Source organism: Uloborus diversus, chromosome 3 (genome assembly GCF_026930045.1).
Source record: "Uloborus diversus isolate 005 chromosome 3, Udiv.v.3.1, whole genome shotgun sequence".
Taxonomy (NCBI): Eukaryota; Metazoa; Arthropoda; class Arachnida; order Araneae; family Uloboridae; genus Uloborus; species Uloborus diversus.
Genome location: NC_072733.1, coordinates 26935839 through 26957669, shown reverse-complemented (window position 1 = coordinate 26957669; position 21831 = coordinate 26935839). Strand labels below are relative to the sequence as shown.

At 33.9% G+C, this 21831-nt stretch overlaps 1 protein-coding gene across 1 annotated transcript in view; it reads right to left on the bottom strand.

Moving 5' to 3' along the window:
- LOC129218295 (calcium permeable stress-gated cation channel 1-like) overlaps window positions 1-21831 on the bottom strand; it is an 82522-nt gene that overhangs the window by 35732 nt on the left and 24959 nt on the right. Inside the window, exons 8-11 of the mRNA XM_054852528.1 lie at window positions 10525-10636; window positions 9247-9320; window positions 6895-6975; window positions 3828-3945 (exon numbers count right to left, since the gene is read on the bottom strand). Of these exons, the coding sequence (XP_054708503.1) occupies window positions 3828-3945; window positions 6895-6975; window positions 9247-9320; window positions 10525-10636 (385 nt within the window). The remainder of the gene's footprint in view (window positions 1-3827; window positions 3946-6894; window positions 6976-9246; window positions 9321-10524; window positions 10637-21831) is intronic.

The window sequence follows — 21831 nt, the reverse complement described above, 5'->3', positions numbered from 1 at the left end:
TAAGAATTTAAAGAAAGTTTGTTGAATACAAAAATCCATGCCCCTTCCCCCCTCTTGATGTGAAATTATCATTTTTCTTCAACTAAAATGCATACACTACTTTTCAAAAAAACCTATTAAAGTCTCTTTGGAATTTAAAACTATTCACCAAAACACATAAAAAGATAGCCGCATGCGGCGATCCGCTGGTTCGCCTTTCTATGCAAGCAGCCCAAAGGAAATGGCGGGTGAGGTGTACTCTCAGTGCCCATTTTGTCGGAAAATAACAAAAAGCATGTCCACTTTTATGTGAATGCTTTATTTTTTCAAAGTCGAGGGGCGGGGGGAGCGGGGGCATTGATCACCCATTGAAGTTCCTTAAATACAGGCCTATCTATCTCTTACGGACACCATGCATTTACCAATATCTATTGTGCGATTAGATTACATCAAATGAAGTTATTGCACCGATGACTAATTTAATTAGCGCCCTTTTGAGTTGCAAAGTGTAATTGGAGTCCTTTGCAGAAAACAATACCTATGGTTGAAATTATTTCCTTTTATTTCCTCTATGGTGATATAATACAATGATATCCTTGGCGAGCTATTTACATATGAAAGATGAAATTGGAAAATAATTTTTCTTGAAGCATTGATAATTGAGTAAGCTTGCAAAACCATTATTGATCAATTTGTAACATGACTAATACAGAGTCATTGATCTAATTGAGGTTCCATTAATTTAAACGCAAGGTTTGCTGACTAAGTTTACAGTTTTAAAGGGCTTAATCAAGAGCAAGATGGCAAACAGCCGACTAGTCTGACCAAGAAACTAAAAATACGGCTCCTTAAACGAGAGAGAATCTGAGCTACCAAAGCAACAAGGTATAGTCAGCCAGAGTCATATGCATGGATTTCAAGACATGCATTTGAGATGTGCATTTCCCAATTTTAGAACAGCTGCCAATCAAATGAAAAAGGAACTTCATCATTTCTTCTTTTCACTCACGTGTCTAGGATCGGGAAATACGTTACAATAATTGAATTAGCAAGATAAATGAAAACCAGGATTTAATTTTAGCCAAATATATCAAAATAAACATAAAGTATTGATAAGATCATTTGGAACTCCCAACAATATCGACCTCTCTTTATATTAGGGCTCGACAGATGGCACTTTTTTGGTCGATGGGCTGATGCTGATTGCTGGAGCCCAACTCCCCCTTATACACACATAAAAATCAAGTTAGTTATAGTACGCGTCAACACGTACTTGCATTTTCTAGAAATTAATGAACAGAACAATCAGACTGCTATGGATAATCTTACTACTATTATATACTAGAACATCTCCCGTGAAGGAATGATGGGTGAAAATTGCTTCTACTCTTCTACATTTGAATGAAGCAATTACTTGCTTGGTGATATTTTGATAGTTGAAATTTCAATCCTAACACCAGTGGCTTAACCTTAAACTCCAGTAGATAGTGTTAATTGTTTTTGTTTCAACATTCCCCTGAAATGACAGTCTTACCAGTAAACCTGTTAAGTTACTGTATGCATTTGATTGTCTCCCCCCCCCCTTTTTTTTGACATTTTTGGAGAATGTCAGTTAAAGACATACAAAATCAAAAACTAAAAGTAAGTTATTTTCTTCTTCTAAAAGGGTTATTTATGTACAGTAGAGAGAGTACATTCAGGAAGTTTGGGACCATAGCTATCCCCCGTATATCTGAATTTCCTGGTTTTCTGGATCGCTAAAAAGAGCTTTTGGCCGATTGTTAATAAAACTTAAATTACTATAATAAATAGTAATACACATTAAAAATAGTTCAGAAATGCTTATCAATACCGAAACATTAAAAACTACTAGTGAGAGAATAATTTAAACACCAAAAACCTTAAGTTATTTAATAAGACCTGAGACCCTCACATTCATTTTGAAAAGGAAAGAAAAACACCAGTTTTCGATGTTTTGAAATGAAAGAGAATGAAGGGAAGGGCAAGAAATAAGTTTTTGAACGTAAATGTGCGATTCTTCTACTATAGTGTATGAGGAGAATTTGTTTTCATGAACTTTTTTTTTCCACTTTTTTTGTAAAGGTCTGGCGTTAGCGATTATCGATAACTTTTGCTTTTGCCATTCAGTTAATACCAATTGAAATTTAATTTATGAGTTCCTGCAGCCTTATTACAGTCTTGCGTTTAACGATTTCTAGATCCCACCATCAATTATCTGGAAAATTCGAGAATCGCGGCATTAGACATGCATGCTATGGTCGATAAGGTCACTTTCAAAATATCATAAAACATTTTCTGTGAAAAAAATACGGGATGCAGTGTATATCCACTTGTTAAGCATTAAAAGGGGTTCAAATGAGCCAATTTTTAGATTTTTAAAAAATGGTTTTTTGAGTGATCTCACTTCAAAAAAATCATTGATTTTTGAAAATTTTCAAAATTTCAAACTTTATTTCCAAGGCTGTATGGATCTAATGATTATAATAAAATACGCTATGAAACTATAATATGAGGACTTTAGACTGCCATCTCCGTTTAGTAAAAAAAACTTTTTTTCATAGAGGAAAAAAAAATCATAAAATAGGTAAAAATGCAGTTTTTTCGCCACAAAAATATATATATATATATTTTTTTGAAATCAAAAAACCCAACTAAAATTTCGAAAACGATGTCTGGATGATATATGGGCCCTTATTTATTTTTAGAAAAAAAAGAATTATTCAAATAGGTTAAATTCTTTTGAAATACTGTCCATTTCAAATCGAGTGTTTTGCTGATTTTTTCCAAAATGGTTCATTTTGTGCAGAATTTTAGTGAGTTGTAACTGAAGAAAATTTTTTTTTCTTCCAAAATTCTTTTGGGATATTTCATACGTCCCTTAGTTGTAACTACTGCAATTCTTTCAAAACTATTGGTCATGGTCATGTGACAGGCTCTGCTTGGTCTGAAATTGGAATGGCTGATATTGAGAATTTTTTTGACATAAAAAGATTTGCCCTCGTGCCCCCATACTGAGATATAAAGTTTTACAAATTTACCGAAGTTTTAAGAAAAGCGCCAAATTTATTCAAAGATACCAGTTTTTTGCCAATGATTTCATTGTCAGTATGTAGTAGGGCATCCATCTGCAAAGGCTGTGAAAGATGTTTCCCATATCTTACCAAGACTCCCAAAATTTGGTGACTTTACTCAAAATTTTAACAGACTTCAAGGCCTTACATTTCAACAATGGGGACCCAAGAGCAAAATATTTATGCATCCAGGAACATGTTTCACTATGCTTCTTTCAAATGCTACTAGTTTAATTGTTTTTCATTATTACACTATTGTATGACTTCCTGGTAAAATACAATTAAATAAATCGAGGATTATAAGATCTTGGAGAATCAAAGCCCAATGTATGCATTCTTCATTATGTAGTTTCCTACTGATCTGAAACATTCTTTGCCATTTACTACATTGAATTATAGCATAGATTTAAAATGCTTCTTCTCTGCCTGACAAATCAAGAAATAGAACCAATTAACTTCTTACATAAATTATCAAAAGTTCAAGCAAATAACATTACCTTTTGCATGGCTTTAAATATTAACTTACATTCAAATGCAAAAGGAAATAAGTATTTATTAAATAATTCATCATAAAAGAAAAACTGTGGCAGTCATTGGAATGAACACAGAATATCTTTTTCACTCAAATTGCTAGTTACATCTACTCAGTAGAATGATGAAAAAAAAAAAATAAAAATAAAAATAAAAAAAAACTAGGCCAGAAACCTGGCCAAATAAGGGACACTAGTCATTATTTTATAATATATGTACACTTACCTGTTCACAGTAACAGCAAATGCATATTTGGCCACAAGCATATGGTCTCATTTTAGGTCTGATTCCAGTTTCTTTCAGGATGTTTTCACAATAAATTTTTGCATGTGTAGATGTCTCCCTTTATGAGAAAGTAAGAGAGTACTTAACTTAGATAACTTTGTTGCGCTAATTTATTCATACATTTTTTATTTGAAGTAATTTTATATTACACTATGAAATGCCATTACATCATTTAAATTACCATTTCTTTGGTCGTTTAGTTTTTTTACAGACTTCATATTGCTATAAACAAAATTTTTATTAGATTATTTGCAAGAATAATGAGTTTTTACAACTAAACGCCTACATTTGTGCAAAAAATACTATAACAATAGTAAAAACTGAAATAGTATGGACAGGGTATCTGCTACATTTTGAGTTTTAAAATCCATGACTTTCCCCGACTTCCCATGACTTTTGCTCGTAACTTTAAATGACTCACGGGATGCAGTTTTTTCAGAAAAAATCATTATTTTTTCACATGAATAGCTAAGTCAGTGTTTTGTGAAAATTAAATTACAACCATCTGATCTATGCTTTGGACATATGTTTCTAAAAATTCAAATTAAAGTGAAATATCACTAGCTCAGCTACTATTATATAGCTAAAAAACAATTTATGCATCAATGACTAGTGATACACATGAAATAATTACAAAGTTTTAACTTAATTATTTCGCTACTAAAGACCTAGATACATTTATAAATCTAAAATATTTGAAAATATTTTTTGTATTCCAAATCATGCAAAATTTTTATATTAGGGAAGAATTTACAGGTAAATAGATTTATTATTTTTGCTCCAAAAATTCTGACATGATATACAATAATTTTACAATCACTAAAAATAATGCAAAAAAAGTTTTACCGAATTTTCCTGTGAATATATAATCCGCACTTTTTCTCTCCAAATGCGAACACATTGAACTTCCATTTTCAGCAAAATTCATCAATAGAGACCGATTTCGTAGCCTGTATGTTATTTATTTTACATAGCAAGTAAAAGTTTCTCTCCTTCCCAGAGCCCTGGGAGTTGCCTCTTTCCGAACCATTACTGGACATGACTATCTACAGGCCCATTTACATAAAATTAACCTGGCAGATTCACCTGTGTGCTCTGTGAGGGGACTTCTCCAATGACAGGGGAGCATCTTTATAGTTGCTCCTCTCTTCATGATATTCATAATTGTGATGACTTCCAGGCCCTAACACTCTTTGTAGCCACTTCATTGTTATACTGGACAGCAAGACGCCTTATGTTTGAAAGAACGATGGTGGGCGTAATTTAAAAAATTTATTTTACATAGCTTAAATTTTCCTCTAATGCGGTTCAAGCTGTGTAAAATAAACAACCATACAGTCATAGTAGAAGCAGTCTCCATCTGCACTGGATGAGTGCTCCTTTGCCTTGATCCTGTCTTTAAGCTATTAGGGTACTGTAATCACGATTTCAAGAAGAAATCATTATTTTTTAGATTAATTTTTATTACACCTTAAATATTATTACTTCTTCACATTTTTAATTTAGTTGCTAAAATTGTATAGTAAATAAAAACAACTTTGTTTTTTGACATCGCATTATCCGTGGATTATACAAAGATATTTTATTTTCAGCCCGATTTTAGGGCCTACAGATAATACCCCTGCATCAGATAACACACAAGAAAATACGGTAATTGCAAAATGATTTTTCAGAATAAAAGAAGCTTCAAACATGCAGCAATGATGATTTAAAACTGATGATGAACAGCGAAATTTTTAAGCTTGGTTTTTAATTATTTTGTTTTTAATTTTCTAAAATAAATATTTTATTTTATAAACAAATAATGAATCTAAAACTTTTTTTTTTCAAAAAAAGCTAGTAGTTTTCTAAAAAATTTGTGTCTAGCAATAATTTAGATTATTACAAAAATAAAGTTTACAATAAATAAATAATCAGAAAAAAAATTAAATAAAAGTACTTTATAATTAACTTACCAGACATTACCAAATATATTACCAACAAAGTTTTAAGATAGGCTAAAAATATTGAAAAAAAATCCTGTATTTGTGATTTTTGCAACATTTTCGGACATTTAAAAAATTTTACCCTCGAAAATTCTGATTTCTGTCTTTTTTCGATGTCCTGAACATAATTAATTCTCTAGACCAATTTTATTTTCTAAAATCTTCATTAACTTAAAACTGTTGAAAATTAATGATAATTTTTATGAGTCTCTTGAACCAACATGGATGCAACTGACTTAAATTTTTGAGTCGAATGAGAGCGGCAAAATTAGAAGTCTACAAGTCCTCAACTACACAATTAGACATATAAGGTGAGTTAAAAATAATGCTAAACACATAATTATGAATGTCCAAAGGGTAGAATCACATAGAAAAGAAAAAAGAGCAAATATTACAGAAGTGGATGCAATCAGATTTCGAAATGTGGGAAACATCGGGACTGATGCGTAGATAGCATAAGAAACGGCTAAGATGTGTAAATTTTGCACCTACATCTGAACAATTCAATAAATATGCATGTAAATTTCTTTTTATTTTTGTTAAAGTCATGGAATTTATAAGTTTTAAAAGAACTTCTGTGCTTTTTAAGAGTGTCTTGGGTCAAAAAGTTAAATGTTGAACCCTTGTCTGATTTTTCTTTTTTTTTGTTACAATTATTTTAAATACTGTACAGAAATATTTCTAGTATAATTTAACATAATGTAGAATGGTAGATAAATATTGATACTTGAGAGTGCAATGCCGCCCCGCCCCCCCCCCCCCCCCCCTCCGCCAAATACTAGAAAAATACTCCAGAATCATATTCCCGACATAGAAGAGGAAAACCCTCAACTTTAAGTTTAAATGAGGCAGTTTGTGCCATCTCTAAATTCTAAAATTTCGTTTTAACAAAAAAAATTTTTTTTGCAAAATTATTTTATTTTTCACAAAATTAATTCATTTTTCACAAATTATTTGATTTTTCACAAAAAACGGACCTTGTGAAAAATCCGGGACAGACCCATGAGTATAAATCTGTTTACCTTTCAGAATCCAGCTTAGTAAGAAATCTAACATCATAAGCAAGATGAACTTTTTCTACTTGGCATTCAGGATAAGCATCTCTGTGAGAGGAAATAAAAATTATATATGCATTATAATTTTTTTTATAAAGCACTTATTTATCAGCTTTGTATTAGAAAAATAGAAAATGCCGTTGTTTTTCTCAAATAGCTTTGACCTTTCAGATGAAGTGTTAACCACCACTTCTGAACCACCATTTGGTAGTGGCTCAGTAAAAGAGAGGCTGGAGAGGTTTATTTCAATATTCACTACATTATTATTTTGCTATACACAATATTTAAATTTTGTCATGAAACATCGCCTAGAACTGAAGAAAATTTTACAATATCTATGTTTTACATAAAATTTCAAATTATAATATTTTTTAATGCAGTGAAAGTAGTAAAAGCTTCCAAATTAAGGGCAATTTGATGCTTTCAGTAAAATTAAAAGATTCAGAGTCTTTTTTTTTTAAGCTGGACAAAGTGAATGGGGGCCTGATAGTTGACACCTTCAATTTTCCTGAAACTTTCAGGATATTTTACTAGTATTGTGATAAGAAAAAGTGAAGCTTCTTTCCTCTCTAATTTGACTTGTTAGCCCTCAAGTGGAGGCCAAAGTTTAGGGTTTAGGGTCGTGAGAAAAAAAGAGCTAAATATATGATTGCTTTGCTTCAAAAGCAATGAGTGAACCGAGCCGATTCTTTTAAATAAGGATACTACTTGATACTAGGTACATTCTGCTAACTTTCAGCTTCCGAGATCTGAATCCTGAGGATCTGGGACCTCCAAAATATAGTGCTCCAAAATGGTGGATCAGCTTTTTGAGAAGAATTGCCATGTTGGGGTCAAGGTTACAGAAAATTTTATTACACTGGAAGCATGAAAATTTGGGAGCTTAAAGTACATTTGGCTGGCGATTCGTTCTAGTATTTATGTGAGTTTGAGCTTATAAGATTTTGAGTAGCATGCATATAAACTTGTGAAAAAAATGCTTTTTTATACTGAAATCGTCATTTTTGAGACCGTTTAAGTAAGTAATACGATTAGATCTCATGGATTTCTGACATGAGTCTAAAACCACACCATGTAGAGCATAATTACAGCTCTTGCTCAAAGTTATTGACTCAGGCATTATAGAGTAATTGACCTAAAACTTTGGTTCTTGTTGTTTCAAATTATCAACTTTGAGACCGCGTAATTAAAAAAGTTCATTAGTTGTCATGGGTTTCTAACTCGGACCTTAAACTACACCATTTTGACTAGAACTACAGCTGTGTCACAAAGTTGTGGACCCATCACAATCAAAGTTATTGACCTCTAAACTTGGCCATTTTTTAAAAAATCATCGACTTTGAGACTGTTTAACTACTAAAGTCAAGGGAAACGAAAGCTATTTTATATTTTTCTTAGTACTATACTGTGGTGAGTAGTTGATCATATACTTATTTCTGAGGGATACTCATGGCAATAACAGATATCTGGGCCCAAACAAGGCAAAAAAAGTTAAAAAAATTGCATTTTCAATTGACCTTTGCCCTCAAAGCCATGAGTGAGACACCAAAATATTTATACCAGAATGTACCTAGTATCAAGTAGTATCCTTATTTAAAAGAATTGGCTCTGTTCACTCATTGCTTTTGAAGCAAAGAGATCATACATTTAGCTCCTTTTTTTCATGACCTTAAACTTTGGCCCCTACTCAAGGACAAACAAATTAGTTTTTTAAAAAAAGAAACTTCAAATTTTCTTATCATAGTACCACTAACACATCCTGAAATTTTTACGAAAATTGAAGACATTAACTATTAAAAGTGTCCAGCTTTTTAAAAAAATGTCTCTTAATAACATGTATTAATAACACAGCAAACAGTTGATTGCATTTATTTATTTTTAAAAAGCTTTTCTACAGTAACTTTGAATTTAAATTAAATACTTTTAAAATTTATGTTTTGGTGATTTGAAAAGTCAAATTTCAGTTTTAGAGCAATTTTGTAATTCTATTTACCTTACTAAAAGTCTGATGCAATCATTTCAAGACAACTTACACAGACATTAATTCTGCATTTTCATTCATTTTGTTAATGGCATTTAAAACTACATTTTGTGTTTTAAGTGAATTAAAATAGAGGAACCATCACAAACACAAGGTTTTTTATTTGAAAAATTAGCATTTTTTCAGTATTTTTAGTTAATCAGGATGAAGGAATTTCAATGCAAAATGGAAAGCGTTTTGATTTTTGAGAATTATTTCCAAACAAATAAGAATGAAAGTGCAAAGTCTTACACAAAATTTAAACATTCTACAAAATGAAATGTTATCAAAAGACTTACTGAAAATGTTGAACTAAAAAAGGCTCATCACATAGTTCTTTTGGTATGTTAGAAATCATCAGTGTTCTATTTACCTGAAAAGAGAATTTGCATATTTGAATTTAAAAAAACTGTTAACAATTATCAAGATTACGATAATTAAACTCCTTGCATTGCATAAGAGCTGCATTTGTTCAGAAAAAATTAAAAAGCAAAAAAGCAAAACTCATGCTGTTCAATTAGATAACAATAAATGCAAAACTCATTCTGTTTAAAAAATATTCTATTTAGTATTAATGACATTTAATTTAACATTGCAATAGGGGGTGAATACTGGATCTAGAACAAGGTAAAACAAAATTTGGGTACTTTGGATTGGCCAGAATGAGAAAAGTTGCCCTTTTAAATCCACATGAATGAAAGAAAATTTTTGATACAGAATGTTATTATGAACCTCAAGCAACTTGAAGAATTTATTATTCAGTTATCGACGAGAGACGAGAAATTATGGCAACATGCTATTGAAGTTACTTGTTTTTTATATGCACGGTGATGTCCAATACCTTGACGAGGAGGATGCTTCAGAGCTTTCAAGGAGAGGAAGAAAAGGGGGAAAAAAAGAGAAGAAAAAGCTTTAAGAGGATTTAGATCAAATTTCTAAAAGGCCAATTAAACGGGCTATATTCTTCAATGTTGGAAAATGTGAAATGCTTCACTTAGTGATTTAATATTATTAGAGAAGAGGCAGAAAAGAAACTCTCTTCTAAAAAGTTTTGGAAATTGAAGTTGTGAAAATGCAGCTTTTAGTAATCTTTGATAACATTGAGGAGGAGAGTGGGATTCAGGGGCTCTAAGCCAGAAATTTTCTGCAATTAAAGGTCTAAAAGTAAACGTTAGGATCTCTTTTGTCTCGTCAAGGTGATCAGATTCCTTTTTAATTTTGGACTTAACTTGTTGCCCTTTGAAGTTACCACTCCAGTACCAACCCCAAATTTCCCCCATAAATTCGGCACTGGGATTACCTATTCTTTCTTTATGCTACAGGTGAAGAGATTAAAAGTTGCTGAATCCTCTAGCTCAGCAGTGCTGGCTGCTCTCACCTCTCTTAGGATTTTCTTCTTTTTTTAAGCTAAAAATTTAGATATTATTTGTGGACAAATGCCAACCAAAATGCATTCAATGAAAAAAAAATGATTTTGGCAGGGACCAAGGTCCCGCCCGTCTGAAATACATACTCTCTTGAACAGTACCTACAAAACACAAACTATAAAAAAAAAGGATTACTTTAACAAAACTTACCACACTTTCATTTTCATTAAACTTTAAATTACCAGCAAAATGCTTTAAAATATATGTGCCAAGCACAAGAAATAAGAAAGAACATCCTACATGGACCCACAAATAAGATGACCTAAAAGAAAAACTTGAAATTAGTTACACCACAATTAATACATGATTAGTTTAATTCAGAAAGAAACTTCATTTATCTTTCCAAAGAAACTTACAATGAAACTACAAAAAAACATCATACTAAACGAGCTGTGTGCATCACATGACTTCCTTTTACTCCAATTTAATGTCATTTCCCCATTACTGGCAATTTTAATGTGATTCAATAGTTTACTCTCTAAATATCACCAATAGTGGCCAAATGGAAATCAGATTTAAAAAAAAAAAATGCCAAATTTGTCGCCAAGTTGGAGACAAAACTTGGCGACCAAAAGACTGGTAATATATCGCCAAGTGTCAGCCAAACTATAACACCACTTGAGTTTGCATCGAAATTAACAATGATTTCCCGCCAAAACGAACAAAAAGAAGGGGGGGACAGAAAACTCCTTTAGAAACACCTGATTGTAATCAAAAGGGGAGGTGCACAACTAGACCTCACTAGGAGTCTACATACCAAATTTCAACTTTCTATGACATACCGTTCTTGAGTTATGCAACATACATACACACATATGCACATCCGCACATACACACATACCTATATATACACGGCACAAGAAAACTCGCTGTGATTAACTCGGGGATTGTCAAAATGGATATTTCGGGGGTCTATACATTATTAGGCACTTATCCACGTGTGGTCGGGTTGAAAAAAAAACTCAACATTCATTCAGGGATGAGCAAAATGAAAATCAAGGCTGATTTTCGAGTGAAAGTTTTTTCGCAAATACAATACTTCCTTTTTTGTAAAAGGAAGTAAAAAAGTGATAAAACAAAAACCTATAGCAAATAAGAATAAAGAAACTAGTTGATGTAGTCCGCAAAAAATGTGATTTAATCAGTCTATTCAAACTAATTAGCAACATCAGTCAAAAAGATGCATTGTTTATTGAAGCATTTCTAAAGCAATTGATAGTATAATTTTCACAAGAAGGCATCAACGGCCATTCCCTCTTTCTCTCTCTCTCTCAATTCAATAGTTAAATCCATTATTCATTCTTCTGAGTACATTAGACGGCATTAGCCATACAAATCAAGATCGTCTAATTCAATATGCAAAACTTGGAACCATAAAAAGTAGGACATAATTTTAAAACCATTTGCTTTGTTATAAACATTTGTCATTATGCATGTCACATGACACTATACCTTCACACTTTATTGAGAGCTGTGGAGTTATTCCATGTCAAATCAAACCATAAAAATAATATTCAGTTTGATCATCTCAGATTTTGATGAAACTCTCAGAAATTTTACTCTTTGACATCATAAATTTATAAATGATTATCAAAAAAAAACTATAATTGACAATTGAAAAGTAACAAATTTTTCAAATTTGTTAAAAAGCACTTTTTTACTTGCTGGCAATGCTTTAAAATGGTATAATTCAAGTTCTATGGGAGTTACAAAGTTATAAAATAGCTCATTTTAAAGAGAATTATACACTTTAATATATTTTGTAATTTGAATAATTTTTCAAAAAAAGCTTTTTCACAAAATTTGAAAATTCAAATATCTTTGAGAGAATTTTTTAAGAAAATTTTGAAATATATATGGGCAATTCCACGTGTAACTGACTGACACTTTTAAAGCAAAACAGTAAGCATTTTGTAACTTTCAATGCAAAATATATATTGCGCAAACAATCTTTTACCCTGGATTATTGTATTTTTAAGCTAAATTTAATGGTCTAATTGAATTCTTGAAATGCATTTTGGTTGATTTTTTAAAAAAATTATTAAAAACATGGTAACTGACTGACATTTTAAAAAGTACCATGTCAGTCAGTTACCATGCTTTTGACTTTTTTTTTTTTTAAATCATCCAAAATGTATTTCAAAAATTCAATTATACCATTAAACTCAGCTTAAAAAAATACAATAATCCAGGAGAAAATATCATTTGCACAACATATATTTTGTGTTGAATGTTGCAAAATACATGTTTTGCTCTAAAAATGTTAGTCAGTTACCCGTGGAATTGCCCACACATAATTGGAAACTTCTTTTAGGGAATACATCTAAAATTTTCAGAGAGGGACCATAAAGGGATCAGCAGTTTAGCAAGGGCCAAAAAAAAAAAAAAAAAAAAAAAAAAAATTGGCAAAAATTACATAAAAAGACCCTACATTATTTGCTGTAACTGCTGATTCATTCATGGTTCCACTGTGAAATTTTTTGGAAGCAGGGGAAAGGGGCCATAACATGGTATGTTTTACTAAGATAACTTGAAGGAAGAAATCTTGAAAAATTCTCAAGTGATGGAAGTACCAGTTTTACTTCTCAAATTTTGCACATTTTTAGAGCAATGAACTCTATTATTTTTCTGTGGTGAACACTTTTTTGTACTAGCAGGTGTTGTACATAATTTCATCGCTGTCTTTCTCACATGAATACACATTTTAAAGTAACTAATAAGCTAAACTTAATTATTGCAAACCATTGTATGAGCATTCAGGTAAATTTATGACAGTTTAAATTTTTTTCTTGAACTAAAATTCTTTATTTTGCAACCTAGTCCTAAGGTAGATGCAGGTCAAGGGCAGATACAGACTACCATTTTAAGGGGGGTCATGTTGAAAAATGACCCCCCCCCCCCTCACACACACACACACACAAACGAACCAAAGGTTTTGAGTTCGAAAAATATCTGAAACTCTTGAGTGTCAGTAAAAAGCACCAAATTGGCCAGGAATAAGGCCCTTAAGCGGCGTAAACGTAAAAAATTAATTCCATAAGCAATGAAAAGAAGGAGTATTTCAGTTATTTACTTTCCAAAATAATTAATGAATTGAAAAGACTACTGAAATTATTTAAATTTTATGCACAAAGTGTTTGAACACAATGTGAAAGGATACTATTGTCAACAGTTTAGGTGGGGGTAATGACCCCCATGACCCTAGCCTTGTATCCGCCACTGGATGCAGTGGTGGCGCGCTAGGAAATTCCCGACGGGAGGAAAAGCTTGCACGACAGGGGGTCATAGCCAAATTTTAGTTTGCAAGATCCCCCTCACTCCAATTTAGGTGATAAAGAAACTAATCATTCTTGCGGCTAACAACAAGAATTCCCCATAAAATTAAAAGCAAAAAATATAAATTTTAAAACAGATAAAATTATAAAAATGTACCTGTATATATATAAACATATATATATATATATATATATATATATATATATACACTCCTGTTTGTGAAAACTGCAACCCCATAAAGGAAGCATCATAGTTGAATGAAATTTAATACACAGTTGAGTGGTAATGATAGAAAAAAATGATTACATTTTCAAACCAAACAAACAATAAAAAGAGATAGAAATTAGCATTTTGTGTGGCCACCATGCGCTGCAATAAGAGCTGCTACACAACTCGGCATGGAGTGAAACAAAGTTTGAATAACTGCCTGCGGAAGAGTATTCTATATTGTTTGTATGCAAAACCAAAGTTTGTCCGTTGAAGCAACAGGATGAGGCTCACGCACGAGACGCCGCTCAACAAAATCCCACACATGTTCAATTGGTGACATATCCGGGGAATATGCAGGCCAAGGAAGAAGCTGTACCTGCTGTGAATCAAGGTAGGATTTGACAATCCTGGCGAAGTGTGGACGGGCATTATCCTGCTGGAATACAGCCCCTGGCAATCCTTGCAGGAAAGGAACAGCTTAGGACTGTAAAACTTCAATTATGTATTGGGTACTGTTCAAATTGCCCACAATTCGTTGCAGTTGTGATTGTCCATGATACGCTATGGCACCCCAGACCATAACTCCGGGTGTTCGTCCACTGTGGCGTTAGATAATGCACTCCAAAATGTGCCGTTCACCGGCATAGTGCCTGACACGAATTCAGCCATCATGGTGCCACAAATTGAAGCAGGATTCATCAGCACGCCAGCTCCTATGCACATTGGCCCATTGTAGCCACAGGAGGCAATGGTTTTGCGTGAGAGGAATCCTGTATAAAGGAATCCTTGCCCACAGCACACGTCTCTGAATTGATGAAGCACACAATGAAACACCTGTAGCTGTTGACCACTGTGCTGCCAATTGTCTAGAAGAAGCTGCGCGGTCGGTCAGCACCATACGCACCAGCACCAAACCAACCCAATCCCAAAGACCAGGTGTCTGTCATCGTGAGCTGACGTCACATTTCGGGGTCCACTCCCGGATTTCCGAGCTGTCCAACTCTCGTCCGTTCATTGCTTCCAAACACGCATGATTGTGCTGCTGTTACGCTGCACACGAGAGGCTACTGCACGATAAGACAATCCAGCTTCACGAAGGCCGATGATTCTGCCACATTCAAACTCCGGAATTTGCTCAAACTTCGTTTTCTTTTGTCGAAGAGGAATAGTAAAGATTCAGTTAACGTTTACTCCAGCATATAACCACCAATAATCATACACGCCTCACTAAGGCCGTCTATTTATACTTGGTTCGATCCGCTGTTCAGAGGCCGCTGCTCAGCATACGCATGCGCTACCGGTCTGCAATTCTAATCATTTGCATATCATGCCCTACTTTACATTTCTTGCAATATTCAGCTCACTCGTCTAAGTCCTTCGTGGTTCGTGGTGTTGCAATTTTCACAAAACAGTCGGGACTCGACTATACTTGTAACTTCTGAGTGAAAATAAAAGATAATATTGCAGTTATTTACCTAGAGAAGAAATGCATCAATGAGTGTGTCAGCAAATTTTGACATGCTCAAATTGTTTAGCGGATTGTATGAGACCATTTCCCCTGTAGCTTAATAGCTATCCCTTTTTTTTGTCACCATCTGGACGACGTATTTGGAACTCGGGCTAAATTGCAAGGAGGGTGGCTTCAAAAAGGACTTTTCTTTATGTAATATACCTCTACTTTTTTCTACTAATTTTTTTCCCCCCCGAGTTCAATGCCAAGAAATTTTTTTATCATTTACGATAAATGCCAAAACACACAGATTCCCTGACGAAATACCAAATTTCCCCTGACAGGGGGGAGGGCAAGAAGTTTCTGAACGGGGGGCGATTGCCCACCCCTCCCCCCGCCTCTCTCTTCGAGCCACCTCTGGGTAGATGATGGGTAAGGTTGATCATTTTTTTTTCTCAAAACAGGACTTTTAATGAACTTAGACAACTACATGTGTGCTTAAAAAAAAGGTTGCATATTTTTTAGCTTGTGTTTATAAGAGAAAAGTGCAGAAATGAACTCTTTATAGTTTACTTTTGTAATCGATGTTGCTTTAAGATCTGCTACATGAAACTACCATACTTCACAAATTAAGCAAAAATACCATTTTACTGGTTCATTAAGGGCAGGAAAACATCAAATATATTTAATAATTTTGCAAAAGTCAGCATGAATTTGTATGAAATTTCTTAAGCAACTCCACCCAATGACTTTGTGTAGGTACATTCATAGTGTTTCCAATCTGTCACTTCAAAAAATGAGACAGTGTCCTTTAGCTGTGTGCAGGGACAGTGGCGGATACACCCGGCGGGCAACCGGGCATTTGCCCGGTGGGCCGGTCATGTTTCGGGCCGATCAGTTGCCCTGTCTACAAACAGCAAAATGTAAATACCGCTACATAAATTCTCTAGCTTCAATCCCTCTTTATGTATGGGTTCAAGCCCGCAGATGGAGGGTGCAAGGCCGTCGCTAAGGGGGTGCTACACCAGCCCAGTTTTTCAGAAATAGGGCCGCCAATTTCATTTTAGTAATGCAATAAGAAACAGAAAAACAAGAGCAGTATGTAAAAGTTAATACTTTTGTCCATTTTTCAATTTCATCTATGAATTGCAATTCACATTTACTTTACCTATGAATGGCAATTCACAATTGTTATGAATTGTAGTTCATAACGATTGCAATAAAAGTGACAAAAAGGATTTTTTCAATGAAGCTTTAACAGATAATGCAATCTTAAAACACAATTTGGAGCATCCAAAATTCTGTATTATGAAGATATTATTTAAGTAAAGCCCCCCTAAATGAGCGTTTCTAACACTTTTTTTTTGCGAAAAATAAAATATTCAGTTTTTCTCACTCAATATCCCTCGAAGGGTTCAAACCCATGGTTGCAGACCCTTCAGTTAAAAATGATTATATAAAATAATATGATTCTCAGGGGCCGCCGACACACCGATCTTTTCTACCATTTACCTTTCCTATTTTTTTAATGAAAAATATCATCCTGAAAATCAGAGTTATGTATATAGAAAAATACACAGGCCCCAGAAATATGGTTTAACTAGGAAAAAAATTAAAGGTTAGCGAGAGATTGAAAATATATTGAAATTAATAGTCACACCAGTAGTTCTAAGTGTTTGAATGTAAAAATCATGTATGAATCGAAAATATTAACAAAACTTTATGAAGAGGTGAAAAAGGAATGATATTTAAAATAAAACAGAGTGAAAAAAAAGCAAAGATCGTTAACGTTATTTAAGGTCACCAAATCACCAGATCAGTTCAAGAAAAGTTTTTTTACCTGGGGCCGCAGATAGCTTGCATTTCAAGCAAATACTAGGCTGTAAATAGAAAATTTCGTTATGGAAAATCTAAACCTAAATTGGTTTCGAAGGAGAACACTGTTGGAGGGTGTTTCATATTTTTATCAATAAAATAAAAGAAGATTGGGACGTAGCCAAAAGGGGAGAAGAGAGGGATCCAAAAGCTTATAGCTTCCTTTTTAGTCACCAAAGCTTGGCTAAAGTGCGTTTTTGAAACTTAGTTCTTCAGTTTAACGTCATTAAAGATGGCCTACAACAGCGTATTTGGGATTTCAGCTTCGAAAAACTTCGAGGAGAGTATTTCCGCCGCACTTGATCAAGAAATGTCCCCACCCCACATTAAAGAGCGTCAGAAATCAGTGTCGAAAAAAATTTCTGAGGCCCCTTAAGAGTGTCCCATTTTATGAAAAAAACTTCCTTTACCCAATAGATGGCGCAAAATGTTGCACCCTGGTTGTGACGAAAGCATCATGCTCGTTGTACGTTTTAGCCGCAAACTAGTTTTACAACTGACAGGATTTACGCGACATCCAGAAGAGGGGACAAACCGGAATTTGTGTGGAGGAGATATTGTTCTTCAGAGGAGTCAGTGAGGAATGTCTTTCATTGTTCAACACACACCCCTCAAGTGCCTTCAGGCATTGACAGCGCGAAGGAATCGGAAAAGCAAACAAAACCGCTGCAGAGAAATGAGATGAGAGCATTTTTGCTTCGATTTGAAGTTTAGATCAGAAATGATTTCGTTATACCAAGGGTTCATCTTTTTAACCGCGGAAACTTCGGTAAATTTATCGCAACATATTTTAGAAATGTCTTCTTTTTGGCTATTAAATCTACTAATAAAAGTTGTCAATCTAATGTAGTTTTTTTTTTTTTTTTTTTTAAATATTAATCTTTAGAAGCTTTGTTTCCTTCATGCTGCATTTATAGAAATTGCTAAATAGTAATAGAAAAGACTGGAAAGTTTGTTAAATCAGACTTGGACAGTTTAAAAGAAAATTGTCTTTGAAAGGTCACATTTTTTTAATCTTTACGAGCAAGCCCGGATTACCCAATAGGCCAACCTAGGCCCTGGCCTAGGGGCGCAAGCCAAAAAGGGCGCATATCCAGGAGGAGAAAAAAAATGAACAGCTCATTAGAAAAATAAAAGGAAAGTGGCATGCTAGTATTTGGACAGTAAAAATACAGCTAGAACTGATTGGGACCTTACCACTGAGCAGAAAAAAGCAATTAGAGGAGAGGGGGCGTAATGCTTGAGTCTAGGTACTGTTTCTGGTCAAAACAGATAATTTTCTAGGGGCGCCGACTCCAAGGGCGCTGCGATGCTCCAGCAACCCCCCCCCAATATTTGCGGGGGTGCCGGGCACCCCCACTATCAGCAGAAAACTGATGAAGACCTTTTTGTATGGCCTCTTTTTCTACAAGCAGAAAAAAGAGGCCATACAAAAAGGGACGAATTTTTAAATATTTAGCTAAGCTTAACAAAAAGAACAAATTATACTGTTGTGTTTTTGTTCCTAAACTATTTGTGTTTTGATTCTCACTAAAATTTTCTCTGCTTTAATTTAATTCATTCTATTTTACTTTATTTTATTTTCATTTATTTATTTTTTCTCGTAAAATTTTTTTGTGGTAAAAACCCGAAGTAAAATAAGATATTTTCCGCCTAGTGTTTCTGTTTATAAAACTGAAGCACATTTTCTTGAGAGTTATACGCTCTGAAAAATTGCCCTTGTTTGGTCCATTATGCTCGGTGTTTGAGCACCCCCACTGGTTTTCAAAACCCGGTGACACTAAATTTTCAATATCTTTGATTTGAACAATGATTTCAAAATTCGGTAAAGCTATGATATAGAAAATGTTCAATGTAAAAAACTTGTTCATGAAACAATTTTTCTCTTGATGTCTTTAAATCATGTCAATAAGTATATGTTTTGCAATTAATAATTTATTAGTTCATGTTTAGTTTTGACAGTCAATAATTAGCGGCGCCCGAAGCTTAAATCTTTGAAGGGATGAAATTATTAATTTACCGAATGAAGTTTCAAATTTTATGGAATGACAAAACACGAGTATGCATAATTGCACGTGTAGCAAAATCTAACGAAAACAGACAATAGACATCCCTTTAAAGAATATTTTTATGTTGTCTCCAAACTGTCAGACATTGTTTGACGCATAAGGAAATTTTGGGGAGTTCACAGTGACCTCCTGCGGCCTTTGCCAATAATATCCCCTATTTTGTACACAAAATATTCGCACCATAGTCTGCTTTAGTTCTCCACACTAAGCATTGCATACAAGTTTCCTAATAAATAATTTCTTTGACACAATTTTCTATCTTTTCCTTTATAATTACCTCTGTTATTGGGTTTCACTTCCAACATATTATTTTTCTGAATATTTTTTTTTTTTTCAAAACATCATCTAGATCACAACAAAGTTGATAAAAATAAAAGAAAAATTAAATATATTTACAGAGAGAGACCAGCAGTTTTAAATATTTTCAAGGTAAAAAATGAAACTATCAAGGAATTCAAGAGTCATGATATCTAAATGTAAATAAAAAGGGGAAAAAATACTTCAGATATCACTGCTAAATATCATCTCAGCTCAAACCGGTAAAAACTTTTTCCTTGGGCTACAGACATTTGTTTTCCAAACAGATAAACATTTTGAGGCGGAAAATTTGAAAATTTCACAATGGAAAACCAAAACAGTTAAATGTTTTTGAAAAAGAAAAATTGAGGCAAGATGTTTGATAACATATTTTAAGAAATGAATGAAAATTTCGGGACGTAGCAATGTGGGGAGGGAGGCGTTTTCTGAGCCTAATCCCATCATGTTACGTCACCAAAGGTAACCTAAAATTGCGAATTTTATAAATTTAATTTCAGAAAAAAAAATACAGAAGAGATTCCCCCAACCCACTTCTACTAACATCTTCAAAGTTTTTCTGGGTTTGCTTTTTATGAAACGTTAGTTTCAAAAAGTTTCCGAGTGTTTCTATATTTTCCGAACATTATCGAGATTTTTTTCATAGGACCTCAACTTTTGAACATCTGTGCAGGAGGGTCCCCCTCCCCTTCTTAGCATTTTGAAGATGGTCTAAAATTTCGAAAAATTTTCCGGAAAAGAGTCCTCAAACCCCCAATCTCTTTACCCAGCACCATCAAATGCATTAGAAGTCCCACAAATGTATGTTTAGAGTTTTCTTTTCAAAGGCTTCATATCATAACAGATCATCTAAAACTTTGTTTTTAAGTCCTCAAGCCCAAAGATTTTCCAGGGAAGTGACCTTGACTTCAGTATCCCCTCCCCCCTTCTCCAACTCATTTAAAATCGCCTAAGATTAGGACCTGAATTTAGAAAAAAAAAAAAAAAAATCCGGATAGCTGCAGAGTTCATTCTCCAACATTATTAAAATTGTCTAAAGCTTTGTTTTTAGGACTTTAAATAAAAAAAATTACGGAAGAGAGTTACCCAATTCCATCCCTCCTCCTTTTGTTATTAAAGATGACTCACAATAAAGTATTTAGGCTTTTAATTTAGAAAACTTTCTGGGGGAGAATGACTTAACCCCATCCATTTCCCTAACATCATAAAAGATGTCTTCGAATGTTGCAGTCTTTAATTTCAAATAAGTTCCTTGCTAAAGCAACCCGCTCATCAAAAAAATATCCTCTAAAATTGTTTTAGGACCTCAATTTCTTCGTTGTCTCCCAGCATCATTAAAGTTTTTCAAAAACTTAGTTTTATGACTTTAATTTCGAAAAGGGAGGGGTAGAGTTCCCTAACCGATCCCTTTCTCTAACATCATCAAAGATGACCGTTACTTCGAGTTAAATGGCCTAAAATTGCATTTCTGAAGCGTCAATTTTGGCAAATTTCTGGAGTGCACCGGCAAATCCACAGCCCCTCCCCCCCCCCCTTTTGAACATTAACCATGGGAAAATTGAAAATGAAACCCATCCCTTAATTTTCAAACTGGGGAAGGGGCGCGAAATTTTCACTTATCTCCCGGACGCTGCTACGCCTCTGAGAAAGAAGGGGGGGGGGGGGGTTACGATTTCGATATACTTCGAATATGTGAAGGGAGTAGGAGGGTGTAATCTCTAAGTTTGGCCTAGGGGCGTAAATAGACGTTAATCCGGCCCTGTTTACGAGGAATTTTACCTTTTGTTCATGACAAAGGTCCACAAAAATTACCATGGAATTACAGAGAAAACTTGGTGGTACGAATCTTTTAAAATTTTGAAGAAGAAAACATAGTTTTTTACGGCATTTAACAGGGCCCAGTCGTGCAAAGAGGGGGAGGAACAGCTCAACCCCCCCCCCCCCCCCCCCCGAGATCGATCTTAGTTTTCGCCTAACTTGGAAATAGTCGGGGGGCTACGGGGGAAGAAACTGCAAATTGTGATAAAATTATGAAACTCGGCATGCTTGTAGACATTGTATAAACAAAAATTTTACAAAGGGGAGGCATTCCAAAATCCCCCCCTGGCGGCCATTTTTGGTCCAGAACCAAAAACGGCGATTCTTTTTAAATTTTCGTTATTATAATTTTTTTAATCATTGGTTGTGTCATTCCATGGATGTTTATTACATTTTTTATTATTTAAAACTCCAAAAAAATCTAATTTCAGAAATAACTTCACA